Below are 13,437 nucleotides of genomic sequence, written 5' to 3'. Positions count from 1 at the left end.
TATTTCTTAAAATTGTAAGTCCTTTGTGATTTGACCTCTGTTCACTCTCCAGTTAGCTATCAAGCCACTCCCTGGGGGAATCCTGTGAATTACCAGACACTCAGGGAATCACTTCTTGTTCCTCAGAGCAGGAACATGAAGTTCATGCTTTTGTGCACGTGCCCTGTCCATACGGCCTGTCTTTCACTTAGTGCTTTGTTCCCAAGGTGCAGGCAGAGCTGGTGTCAGTGGCTGTTAGAAGTAGTTCTGCACAGATAACCTGCGTCACACAGGGACCTTTATCTTTGACAGAGTGGAAAGAGTTGGCCTTTAAGCCTTAGTTTTGATGTGTACCAGTCATGTAAACTTGAGTAAAGTACCTCAGTTTTCTGAACCTATTTCCTGATCTATAAAACAGGGATGCTGTTCAAATTATAAAATTATATCAAGTTAGTCTAAGTGAGGGCTAGGGGTGAGGAATTGGATTTATAAGTTCAAATGCCTGTCTAACGTTCACGATGCTCTGGGTTTCGTCCCTACTGGGGGTGTCAATGGTGCACTTGGTAAATGTGTGTGCCACCAGATCTGGCAACCCAAGTTTGGTTCCCAGGATCCACGTGGTGGAAGGAAAGAACTGACTCCTGGAAGATATCTCCTGCCCTTCACATTTAAATAAGTCTTCAATAAATGGTGTTGGAGCTAAATAAATAAACAAGTCAGGCAGGGACACATGATCTGCACAAGTGTGTTGGACACTTTGTGTGAATCATGGGAAGTGATGGGGTAAAGACAGAGTACAGAGAGCATCTCTCGGTTTTTCAGAGGCTGGCTTGCCAACCACAGACTCTGGTTAAAGATCAAGAGATCTCCGTGAAGCCAGCAGGGGCTTCACATTATACACAACACAGTGCTTCTCCAAAGACAAATAGAACATGATTTGCTCTTGTCCTGCTCTCCAGCTCCTCCACGCTGCCTTCCATATTGTCCCAGAGTATGGCTGTAAAAATGAAGACCACGGAGCCTTCAGCTGTTAGTACAGATAAAGTCCTGACTCTTTACCATGAGTGACCAACCTCTTCCTTAGAGCCTCAACTCTCCTTTGCCAGGTTTGGTCTGGCTCGAGTTGAACTCTAATGTGAGACACTGCACAGGCTCTTGATGGCTCTCACATGGAGACAGAAAAGTATACGTCCTTATTTTCTTTGCTTCATGACACCTGAACATGAGAATGTGCCCCAGGCTCAGGGGGGACCCACTGTAGTGAGTGGCATAGAGGCCACAGCACAGGCGCAGTGGTGTTGTCTCATGGTGTACTGGCTGTGGGGTCCCCACTAGTCTATTCCTCTGACTGAAGCTCTGACTCCTACTGTCACTGGCACAGGTGCATTGCCTCCTTTTTCTTGCTCGTGTTGGATCTGTGGGGTTATTCATTGTTCTCCTAATAAACTTCCTTTTTGTTTAAATGAACACAAGGTAGATTCTGTCCACCTGAGACCACCGTCGCATGGGTTTCCCACTTACATTTAACCACCCACATTCTTTCTCAACTGGCCATGGTTGCTGCCATCTCTGGATGTTCTGACGTTCTATTCTACAATCTGGAACATGCTTTACCCATTCTTATTCTGTTTAACTTTTTTTTTTCAGTATGAGGATCAAACCCAGGCCGTGAACATGTTACATAAGCATTCCACCACCGAGCCACACCTCAGTTCAAATATCAGTAGCCCCACATTCAGGTCGGATTAGCTACTCAGCATTCCCATGGAATCTTGGTTACAATAATTGTCTTTATGTTTCTTGGTGAGATTGATTGGATATCAGTCTCTGGAAAGTAATAATTACAGCATACATTTTTGTTGTTGAGGAATGAGAAAGTATTCATTACATACGAATATTTCAACTGTCTCTTTGCATGTATTTTCTCTGATATGCGCCTGTGCGTGTGCATATGTGTCACCTTATTTTGGACTGGCTTGTGAGTTTCCTCTTTCCTTTCTAGGTCCAAGACAACTTTGACAAGATTGAATTCAATAGAATGTGTTGGACACTTTGTGTCAAGAAAAACCTCACAAAGAGTCCTCTACTCATTACAGAAGATGATGCATTTAAAGTGTGGGTCATTTTCAACTTTTTGTCAGAGGACAAGTATCCATTAATTATTGTGCCAGAAGAGGTAAGTGTGGCTTTGGGGACTTTTTAGATGTCTAAGCACTGAGAAGACCTGATTTGCAAAATTTGTGTTGATTCAGTTTTGATATTTGTTTTTATTTTTGCTTCTTTGTTACTGTTTTGTTTTGTTCTTTAGATCAGAGGCAAAACAGGTTGAATCCAGAAAAGCCCAATCTTAGGGGCAAATAAAAAAATTTTCCTTGGAGATTTGCAGGGACAGTGAGACCCTTCCTCTTGGAATTGCTGTGGTTGCAGGTGAATCCATCCTCATAGTATATAAAGAGTATTTGTTCAGTACAAGGGACAACATAGTTGTCTGCTTGCAGAAGAACTGGCTGATGCTCCATGGGAAGTATGTAGGGTCCAGAGTACTGTTCTCTCACTGTGTTAGGAGTAGGTGCAGCTTTTCTCGTTTCAAGTTTCAAAGTCTAGGATGATGGCTTTTTTCTAGACCGCTCAAAGCAAAGGAGAGCCCCTCTGCTGACCTTGTTCTGTGTCTTTCTCCCTGCATGTCCCAGGCAAGGGCATTGGGAGGGATTAGGAGTAAGGCTCCTATGCAGCTTTCTGGAAACCAGACATGCAGGAGAGGTTTGACCAGACAGGGGTCTTTCTGAATTAAGATGACAGTTCCCTGTATGATACATGATTATGATGTTATTGACTCCTGCGGCTGAACTTTAGGGTCTGAGTCCTCTGCAGAACACAGCTAACTGGTCTGTGCTACATAAGGCCATAAGCAGTAGATTAAATTTGTACCCTCATGTTCCTTGTCTACTTTTGTTGATAGTGCCTGGTTGTGGCACATTTCAGTCCTGGGCACCTAGAGGTAGCACAGTGGTTTGTTTTGTATAAAGTGTGGTCTTTGAAACAGACTGATTTTGAAACCAGACTTTACCACTTCTTCACAGAGAAGCAGAGTAATCTTCCGATCTGTGTCTCCACCTTTAGAATGGAGATAGCTGTTTTCTACAATGTACCCTGTGAGGATAAAACAGTTGAAGTATGTGAAACACTTGATGCATTGTCTGAACCCATGCGTGATACGTGCTCACCAAGTGGGCCATGATAACATGTATGGCATATTTCATGTTGTAGATAGAGTATATCCTTGTGGGAATACACAGCTAGAGCTTTTGAGAAGCTAGGGCTGGAAAGAGACATGGAGAAACCACAGGAGTGGGTTAGGGCAGGGAGGGAGCGACCATAGATGGAGTTGTGAGGGCCAAGGAGAACCTTGGGGCGGATTCTATAGCAGCAGGAGGAAGTGGATTTGGTAAAGGAAGCAGATAAGAAGAGGCACATGAGAATGTAAATTGCAGAAAAATCAGATAGGAGTAAGAAGGGGCCTCTGGATAACAATAGGTAGCCTTTGGTAGCAAGGGAGAGGCAGTTTCTCTTTGGTAGTCTTGGAGTTAAGTATGGTAATGTTTAAGTATTAAGTGTACATGACTGTTAAAGGGGACATGGAGCGTAACATCCTAAGGCACTGCCCAGCATAATCCAGAGTGGGTAATGGTGCCCTGCAAGGCCTCTGACAGACACGCTGCTGCTCAGGGATATGCACATATTCTTAGAAAATAATTGTATTCCTGCTGCTGCTGCTGCTGCTGCTACTACTACTACTGTTTATCAGTGTTTTGTTTGTGTTATGTGTCTGTGCACCATATGTGTGCCTGGTGCTGGTGGCCTTAAAGGTCAGAAGAGGGCATTGGATTCCCTTGAACTGGAGTTATGGAAAGTTGTGTGCCACCAGGTGGGTATGGGCAGTGGTCTTAGCTGCTGAGCCATCTCTCCAGCTCATGTAAGGTTTCTAACATGTCTCTCTACAGAGCCTTTGCTATTTTGGAACTGACTATGTAGACCAGGCTGGCCTCAAACTCACAGAGGTCTATCTGCCCCTGCCTTCCTGAGTGCTGGGTCTAAAGGTGTATGCCACCATTCCTGGTCTTCCAATATGGTCTTTGAAGATATTTTGCAGCTACCATTCAGAATTCCAAGTTTATATGTGCGTTGGAACTAGAAGTGGATGGGTCTCTTATCCTTGACCTTTTGGATTTTTCTGTCACGAAAATATCCATGGTGGACCTGCAAGCCACTTTGTCTTGCTTTCAGAATTAACAATTAAGCAGCAAGGATGTGTGTGTACTTTATTGTAGACATGGTGAAAGCTTTCTTGATTTAGGGGCTTCGTTACCACTGAGCCACTGCTGTGGTCAGCTTCTTGATGATCCTGAAGAGCATGACCCACACGGGCCTTGAGGGGCCTGGTGCTATCTTTGCTGCAGCCCAGCCTGGGTTTCTGAATGCTTGCCTTTATCATTGCAGGCTGACTCGAACATTCTGTCCTCCTTCAAGCATGTCCACCCTGTTTGGGAGGAGAGTGACCTCTCTGGTGCAGCAGACCTTGTCGTGTCTCGTGTGGGCTTACTCAGTGCTTTGCCTCCTTGAGTGCCTCTGCGTCTCCTCTCAGACGGGGAAATTCCTCTCAGAATAGGAACATGTGCTACAGTTCCAGCACCAGAGAAGTTTGAGGCAGGAGGATCAAGAGATTGAGGCCTGCCTGGTTTACATGACTAGGTCTGTTTCTAGCCACTAAGTAGAAATAGGGATAGACTTAGAGATTATTCTTCTGTGAGTGAGCAGGAATATTCCTGCAGGGTAGAGAAGGGATCACTGGAGAGATTAATATGAACTTGTTTCAGTTGCGGAGTCAGCCTCTTGAAGTTTCACCGTGGCCTTGGCACACTGGGCTTTAGCAAGCCATCTGCCCTTTGACCAAGCACTGCACCCTCAAGGTCACACTAGGATGTGAAAAATAGTGCCTATTAAATTTTGTTTCCTTTCTAAATATTTAACAATATAAAAACTATATATTTGAACTGTTTTTGAAATGCAGGGTTTTAGAAAATGTAACATAAAAACATACATTTTAAAAAAATAAAATTTAAAATGCAATGTCTTTGTGGGTTTAACTTATCTGTTGGTAATTTTAAAGTCTTGCAAGTTCAGAGTGTCTCATGTACATAAGAGACGCTTACTGCCCGTTACATAGAGCCTAAATAGAATGTATTTACCTTGAACACACACACACACACACACACACACACACACACACACACACACACACACGCACACACGCACTCACGCACGCACGCACATGCGCGCTCCTGCTCCTTTGTTTGTTTGTTTGTTTGTTTGTTTGTTTGAGACAGGATCTCTCTTCCTGGCTGGCCTTGAACTCCGAGATCCACCTGCCTCTGCCTCCGGAGTGCTGGGTTAGAGGCGTGCTCCTGTTCCTCCACTCCTGCATAATTTTTATGTTTCTAGTAATCCATCTTATCATAACGATCACTTGTGTTTAAAGTTTACAGTTTTTGTTGTTGTTACTTGTTTAGTTTTTGAGACATGGCTTCACAGTGGAGCCTGGGCTGACCTCAAACTTGTGGCTATTCTCCTGTCTCCACCCTGAGCACTGAGATCATAGATATGCTGTACCATACCCAGTGAAGTCCAGGCTTTGTTCTCTACTTCAGCCAATACTGTCTCACAACGGAAGTTGTGTGAATAATGCATCCACAATATTCTGTGGTTTCCATCACCTAGAACGAATGTCAAGAATGTTAAATAAATATTTAAATTACATGGTCAAGTCAAAGTGTTTTCTATCGGCACGTTTGTAAAGAGATGGTGAGCCCCTTTGAGTTGGTTCCACATTTTCTTCTGGTGATAATTCTTGGAAATGTGTGCCCACAAAGCATAAAGTATAGTTTTTACTAGTGTCATTTCCCACAGAACCAAGAAGAAAACAGGATGTGTGTGTCACACACGTATTTGGAAGAAGTGCCTTGCAGTGAAAACTCAAACTTGAAATGTATATTGTAAAGACATCTTAGGTGAGGTAAAATGTAGGTTGCTCCTTTAATCTCAGAGAGAACTTTTGACAGAATAAAAATCCAAGCCAAAGACCTAGAAAAATCACATTCAGCTTGAAGTTTCTTCTTGTTATTTTTGGTGAAATCTGCTTGGAAGGAGGAAGCAGGCTGCTTCCTGAACTGAATGAGCCTTAGAATTTGCACAGGCGCTCCTGTAAAGCAACCCTGGCACACGTGACTCATTATTTAGTTCACTTGAATAGTGGAGTGAGAATGTGTCTCTCTGGCCAGCACAGTCAAAAGGTCCTTCTGCTCCTTGGAGTGTATATGACTGTGTTCCAAGTCAACAGGAAGGACACAGTTGCTGGGAGTGATGGCTTGATGGTGTTGGGGCTTAAGGTCAGCCTTCCAGGGCTTGAGAGTTTACCATTCTAGGAAGGTTCCAGAAGAACTTGGGAAGCTGCTTTGAGAACTGAATTGAGAATCTAAGTTGCAAACAAAGGGTCACCTGGAGCTGGGAGGTGGTGGGTAAGCAAAGGCTGTCTCCTGACTTGTGTAGTGTCATGGGCTACAGCATCCTGTCAAATCCACAATGGTCCTTCATCCTGTATACACACATGCCATACACATGTGCTTCCTCATAGTATTCCCTTGATGAGCTAAGTCTCAACCAGCAGCCCAGTGCCTCGTTTTGGGCACCCTTAGGGAGTTAGAACTTCTATGTATGTTATCACTCACTACCTTGGATAATTGCTTATCTAACTATCTTTTATTTTTATATTTTTTATTAGATATGTATTTACATTTTAGATGTTATCCCCTTTCCTGGTTTCCTCTCCCAAAACCCCTTATCCCATCCCCGCTCCCCTGCTTACTAACCTACCCACTCCTGCTTCCCTGTCCTGGCATTCCCCTACACTGGGGCATCGAGCCTTCTCAGGACCAAGGGCCTCTCCTCCCATTGATGCCCATAAGGCCATCTTCTGCTACATATGCAGCTAGAGCCATGAGTCCCTACATGTGTACTCTTTGGTTTAGTCCCTGGGAGCTCTGAGGTGGGTAGGATCTGGTTAGTTGATATTGTTATTCTTCCTATGGGGTTGCAAACCCTTTCAGATCCTTCAGTCCTTTCTCTAACTCTTCCATTGGAGACTCCCTGCTCAGTCCAATGGTTGGCTGTGAACATCCGCCTCTGTATTTGTCAGGCACTGGCAGGGCCTCTCAGAAGACAGCTGTATCAGACTCCTGTCAGCAATCACTTGTCGGCATCCCCAATAGTGTCTGGGTTTGGTGACTATATATGGATCCCCAGGTGGGGCAGTCTCTGGATGGTCTTTCCTTCAGTCTCTGCTCCACACTTTGACCAGACCAAATGAAGCTCAAGAAGAAGGAATACCAAAATATGGCTACTTCTGTCCTTCTTAGAAGGGGGAACAAAATACCCATGAGAGGAGCTAACTATCTTTTATTACCTGAAAATAGGAGTAAACAGACTCTCTTGTAGCCCAGGCTGGCCTTGAATTCATTATTTAGCTGAGGATAGTTTTGATTACTGCTTGCGTACGTGTTCTCTCTCTCTCTCTCTCTCTCTCTCTCTCTCTCTCTCTCTCTCTCTCTCTCTCTCTCCCCTTTCTTTTAAAAAACTTATTTTGTTTTAGCCTCTTCTTGACTTTAATTGTTTTTCTCATTATCCTTTTTCCTCTTCGGTTACTACCCTCCACCCCCTTAGAAGCACGAAAGGCTAGGCTGTAAGTGACACCTCTTCACCAAGAGGAGAGCGGGGCCTGAGTGTGCTTCCCTTCCACTCAGAGCATTTGCTGACACTGCTCATGCTTTTTCAAGGCCTTGCTTAATGAATGTTTATCCCAACGGAGCTTCTATCACTAAACTTGTGATGGTTTTGAACTTGCAGTACTTTGTAAATGGAAGTTCTTTCCATTTCCTGTTGCATTTTATTATTTCACAAACAGCATTATAATCACATTAGCGGGGGTACAAAGAATAAAAAAGAAAAATGAACCCCAAGTCTTATTTGTAACTAAATATTTTCTGTGGTTTTGACAAATGTTTGCCAGAAAGTCTGCATTTCTGTTTATGCAGGTGAAACCATGGGTCAGCTTAACTTTGCATTCTTTGTTCTCATACTTGGGAAACGTTTTCTCAAGTGTAATTTTAAGTGTTTGTGTAATGTCACCCAGTGTGGAGGGGAAGCGACCTCGGTGGTGTGGCTGCTGGGTGGCTCTGTGCTGACTGTCCTCTGTGTGATGAGTATTGTTATCCCCATTCACAGATGAGGAGATTGGAGCTTAGCTTGTTCATTTTAGATGTCAGCTGAGGTCCCCTGCTGAACTCTGGGAATTCAAAGATAGATGGGGCACCTGTGAAGAATTCAGAAAGGGGTGGAAAAGCAAATGAGGATTAGAGAATGGAACCCAGCACACTGAGTGCGGGACACAGAAGGGGATGTAGGGAATGCAGCGCCTGCTGTAGGGTTGGTTGAAGCAGTGTGAGGGAACCTGGGGTCTTGTTAAAAATGCAGTGTGGCCTTCGGAGAGGGTGAGATGCCCAGTATGAGGCCTGAAGCAAGCACATGGAGAAGGATCACGTTTGTGAACTGTCTGGAAAAACAGTACTTTCTCTTTCTCCTGGGAGGTTTTATTTTATTCTCTCTCTCTCTCTCTCTCTCTCTCTCTCTCTCTCTCTCTCTCTCTCTCTCTCTCTCTCATCCTCCCCCACCCCTCTTTCTTTTATTCTTTGAGACAGAGTTTCCCTCTGTAGCCCTGGCTGGCCTGAAATAGCTGTGCTTTAGTCTCCCAAGTGCTGCCATTAAGTATGCCATGGCATGCAGCTAAATATTTATTTTCCATTTCAACCTTTTAGGAAGATAAGCATTTTATATCCTGATCCAACACAAACAAATATGTGTACACAAAAAACTTGTAAAACTGTATCTGGCTCTGTTGTGATTGAACTAGCATATTTTCATTCCATCACAAAAATCCTGGCTTAATTCATAGTGAGAACCGCTGATCCCAGGAATGTCAACAGCACTTTGTTACTGGTTTGATGTAAGCGGTGAGGACATAGAGTACTGGTGTGGGGTTTGTGGGTGATTTTGCACCAACTGAAGTCAGTAATGAGGGGAGGAGATCAGAGAGGACAGGAGGTGTGGTAAATATGTGCAAAGTATCTGATGTGCACGTATGGAATTACCATGGTCACACCCATCAGTGTGTACTGTGAATATGCTCTAGAAATACATCAGATAGAGAGGAAAAATTGGGAAGGTAGAGATGAATGATAGTGTTTGAGAGTCATCATACGGGGTTGTTGAAGACAAGCAATGCCATCTCCTTGTTCAGTGTCACTGCCTCTGCCCCGCCCTCCAATATTTTTCTGTATGATGTCTGATGTTTCAGGGTTTGGTAAGCCTTTCTGGCTCAGGCTAGGAATCCAATCTTATTTATCACATCATCAGTGTTCTGGTGGATGGGGACAACAGGAAAGAGGTAACTGGTTTACATAGGAAATTTGTAAATTAGGGGATAACTTGTGCATTTGAGATGTTTATTTGATTTAACACTAATATTTAGTGAGATTTGTGTGCAGAGCTGGGTGCTGGTTGCAAATGCTCCAGTAATTCAGTACAAGGGAGGTGGGGTCTGGAGAATCAGTTCAAGGTCATACTTGGCTACATAGAGTAAGTTTGAGGCCAGTCTAGACTATATGATGAGATTCTGTCTCAAAATAAACAAATCAAAACAGAAGGAGGAAAAGATTAACGTTCTTGGTATATTGAAGTATTTATCTAAAGAGAGTAATGAGGTGTTAGTAGTTTGTTTGTGTATGGTGTATTTATATATAGCATGGTGGCACACTCCCTTAATCCAGTGCTCAGAGTCAGAGGCTTGGGGATCTTTGTAAAGGTTCAAGGCTCAAGGCCAGCCTGGTCTAAAGAGTAAGTTGGACAGCTAAGGCTACACAGAGAAACCTTGTCTCAAAAACACTAAAAAAAAAAAAAAAAAAAAAAAAAGAAAAGAAAGAAAAGAAAAGAAAAAGAGAAGAAAAAAAGAAATAATTAATTTTTTGTTTCCCTACAGATTGAATACCTGCTTAAGAAGCTTACAGAAGCTATGGGAGGAGGTTGGCAACAAGAACAATTTGAACATTACAAAATAAACTTTGATGACAATAAAGATGGCCTTTCTGCATGGGAACTTATTGAGCTAATTGGGAATGGACAGTTTAGCAAGGGCATGGACCGTCAGACGGTGTCTATGGCCATTAACGAGGTCTTCAATGAGCTTATTTTAGATGTATTGAAGCAGGTAAGAGGGCCATAGCACTCTCTCTGTCTCATCTTTAGACTCTGGTGTTTGAGACCAAATAGCTTCCTTCCCTCTCCATAAGGCACTTATACTCTTTAAATGATTTAGAACAAAAATAAAGTTTTCTGTTTTCTTTGTTATTAGACTTTTAGGATTCGCCCACCCTGCTGGGATATTGAGGATTAAACCAAGGTATTATGCATTCTAGACAAGTGCTTCACAGTTGAGCTATATCTCTCGTCCCAGGCTCTTGTTTTAAAGAATGATTGTCACAGTTTTGAAGTACAGTTAAGAATTGAGAAGTTACTATTTTTGAAGGGACTGTTCAATCAAGTTTCCAAATGATTTTTTAAAAGTACCCTCATGTCATATGTAATTCTGTACCCACTAATGTGGAAAGATGCCCATGGTGTATTGTTCGGTGGAAACAACAGGCCATAGAACAGTGGGCTCTTGTAACTCCTGCTCTTGTAACATGACACACGTGTAGAGATGTCTAGAAGGATGCTCACTAATGTTATCTAGTGATCACCTCCGGAATGTGTGATTTTGGTGAATTTTTTTCTATATTTTTAGAAAGTACATGATTTTCCAATATTTTTATAGAATTAGAAAAATACCTTTACCTTTAGAAAGTGATACTTTCATATAGCAAAGGTGTATTTATCTTAACGGCTATATTTTTTTCCCTCAGCATTCAACAGTGGCTAATATACATGTAGGAAACTAAATACTTACTAAATAGAACATCTGTTTGTCTGAGACAGGATTTCACCTTAGCTGTGGCTGACCAGGAACTCACTGTATGGATCAGGCTGGCCTCAGTCTACCTCCTGGGATTAAGATGCGTACCAGCTGCATATATATTTTTTAAAAAAACAAACATTTTAAAAAATATTTATTTATTATATATATATGAGTACACTATAGTTGTCTTCAGACATACCAAAAGAGGGCATCGGGCATCTGTATTATATCAAATAACCTGCTTTCCGTTTTCCATACTTAGTGCTTTGCTTGTTAAGTAGGTGATTATTATTTTCCTTGTTCTTTCTTCCATCAGTAAGCACTGATTAAGGCTTAACTTGAATTAGGGATCTGATATTACAAGGATGTATGGCTGTGTCTCTGTCCACATGCCATTTTGTCTCCTTTCGCTGTGCCTCCCAAACATGTCTCTTTACCTATAAATATTTCGATAAATGTCTTAAAAGGTGAGGCAGTGTAGGAAAATTCACTGTTTATTAATAGCAAAGGTTCTGTTATCTGTATGTCACTTGCAGAGACTCTGAAATGTCTAGATTTACATGTCAAGCTTTTGTGTGTGGTCGTGTGGATTTCACTGGGGATCACGTCTCTGGATTCTCAGAGACGCCTGTCCATTGTCCACACAGGTGAGAACCACTGACGTGTATATTTTGGACCAGGTGTCAGATAATAGAGTAAATAAGACAGTCAGAGGATTGTGTCACATGAAAGCACACATGTTACATTTGGTTTAATGTGTCATAGGGTTACATGATGAAGAAAGGTCACAAACGGAAAAACTGGACTGAGCGCTGGTTTGTATTAAAACCCAACATAATTTCCTACTATGTGAGCGAGGATCTGAAAGATAAGAAAGGAGACATCCTGCTGGACGAAAACTGCTGTGTGGAGGTGAGTGGGCGTGGCCTCTGCATGCTTGCCCTCAGCTGCCCTCTGCTGCCCCCTGCTGTCCATGGGCTTTCCAGCCTCACTTTTACCGACTAAACCTTCAAATAATCCCCAAGTGGACATTTCCAAAATAAAGTATAGTCACTGTGACTTCTAAACTAAATCTTAAAGACAGCTGACAAAATGTGTACCTAATATGAATATATTTTCTGTTTTATGGTTTGAGTAAAGTATAAGGATCAAATCTGAGAGATTTGTATGTAAGGAATCATTGAGTAAAATCAAGCCATTAAAAAGGCAAAAAAAAATGCAGTAAGATGATTTTGTAAGTTATCAATAGACTAAAGATCTGGAGCTTTTAAAATAAAGCAAATAGAAGAAAACTGACCATTTTGGTAAGATAGGGAGGGTCTCGTGTAGCTTGAAGTAACCATGTAGTCAAGGATGGGTGTGGATTCCTTATCTTCCTGCCTCTTCTACCCCAGGTCTAGGGACTATAGGCATGTGCTACCACTCTTCATTTTATTTTATTTTTTTAAAGATATGATGTATTTATGAGGACAGGCTCTCGTCTAGTCTGAGTGGCTTTAAACTTGCTGTAGCTTTGAACTCTTCATCCTTTTGCCTCTTTCTACACAGTACTAAGATTGCAAGTGTGGGCCTCCATGTCTTCCTTGAGTGATATATTTTATAGCTGTTAATTCTGTAGCGATGTAAAGTCCTAAAGAACAGAAATTTTGTGGGGGCAAAGTGACACATATCTGTAAACCCAGCAATCAGGAGGCTGGAGGATTTCCTACTCCACCTGGCCAGGGCTACATGGCAAGACATTGTGTCAAAAAAATTACTTTTTTGTTTTTTAGACTTGATTTGTATATTAGCCACCACTAGTGTTTTGGTATTGTTGAATAACATTTAAAATCGGGACTTCACACGCAAACTATAGAAATGGTATAAAGCTCTGTTAATACTTTGTGGCGTGCTCATAACTCCGCTAAACTGAGACCTAAGGATTTTCATAGGTGCTGCCGTTTCACTCACTCTCTTGAGAGAGGTCAAGAACCATAGGGCACCAGCAGTAACAACTCAGGTGTAAGAAAAAGCCATAGCAGTCAGAGGTCTCCTATAATATGTGCTGTCCCTTCTTGGGTTCCTGCAGGGCACACTCTCAACTGCTAGAGTGCAAGCAAAGAGCATGGGTCTCCTTGTCCTTACTGGGTATTGTCTTTGTCTTATGTAGATGTGGCATCTCAGTCAGAGGTCACTGTGACCACTCAGGAGGCTGCCTGGGAACAGCTTTAGTAGTCAGACATTTGCATTTTTAGGTGTTTTTCTTTTGGCACTGAGTTTCAGTTAGACTTACATGTTAAGAAATTAATTGAAATACATCAGAAGAAAACTAAGCCAGGTGTGGTGTGACACATGCCTGT

The 13,437-nt window shown here is 42.4% G+C and overlaps 1 protein-coding gene across 1 annotated transcript in view; it reads left to right on the top strand.

Moving 5' to 3' along the window:
• The window catches only part of Swap70 (switching B cell complex subunit SWAP70), a 61,565-nt gene that overhangs the window by 33,109 nt on the left and 15,019 nt on the right, over positions 1-13,437 (top strand). The window contains exons 3-5 of the mRNA XM_085841402.1: positions 1,982-2,155; positions 10,124-10,351; positions 11,864-12,010. Of these exons, the coding sequence (XP_085697528.1) occupies positions 1,982-2,155; positions 10,124-10,351; positions 11,864-12,010 (549 nt within the window). The remainder of the gene's footprint in view (positions 1-1,981; positions 2,156-10,123; positions 10,352-11,863; positions 12,011-13,437) is intronic.

The sequence above is a fragment of the Mus caroli genome, unplaced genomic scaffold, assembly GCF_978045245.1.
Source record: "Mus caroli unplaced genomic scaffold, Mus_caroli_1 scaffold_8, whole genome shotgun sequence".
Classification (NCBI taxonomy): domain Eukaryota; kingdom Metazoa; phylum Chordata; class Mammalia; order Rodentia; family Muridae; genus Mus; species Mus caroli.
This window is presented reverse-complemented; position numbering and strand designations above follow the sequence as displayed.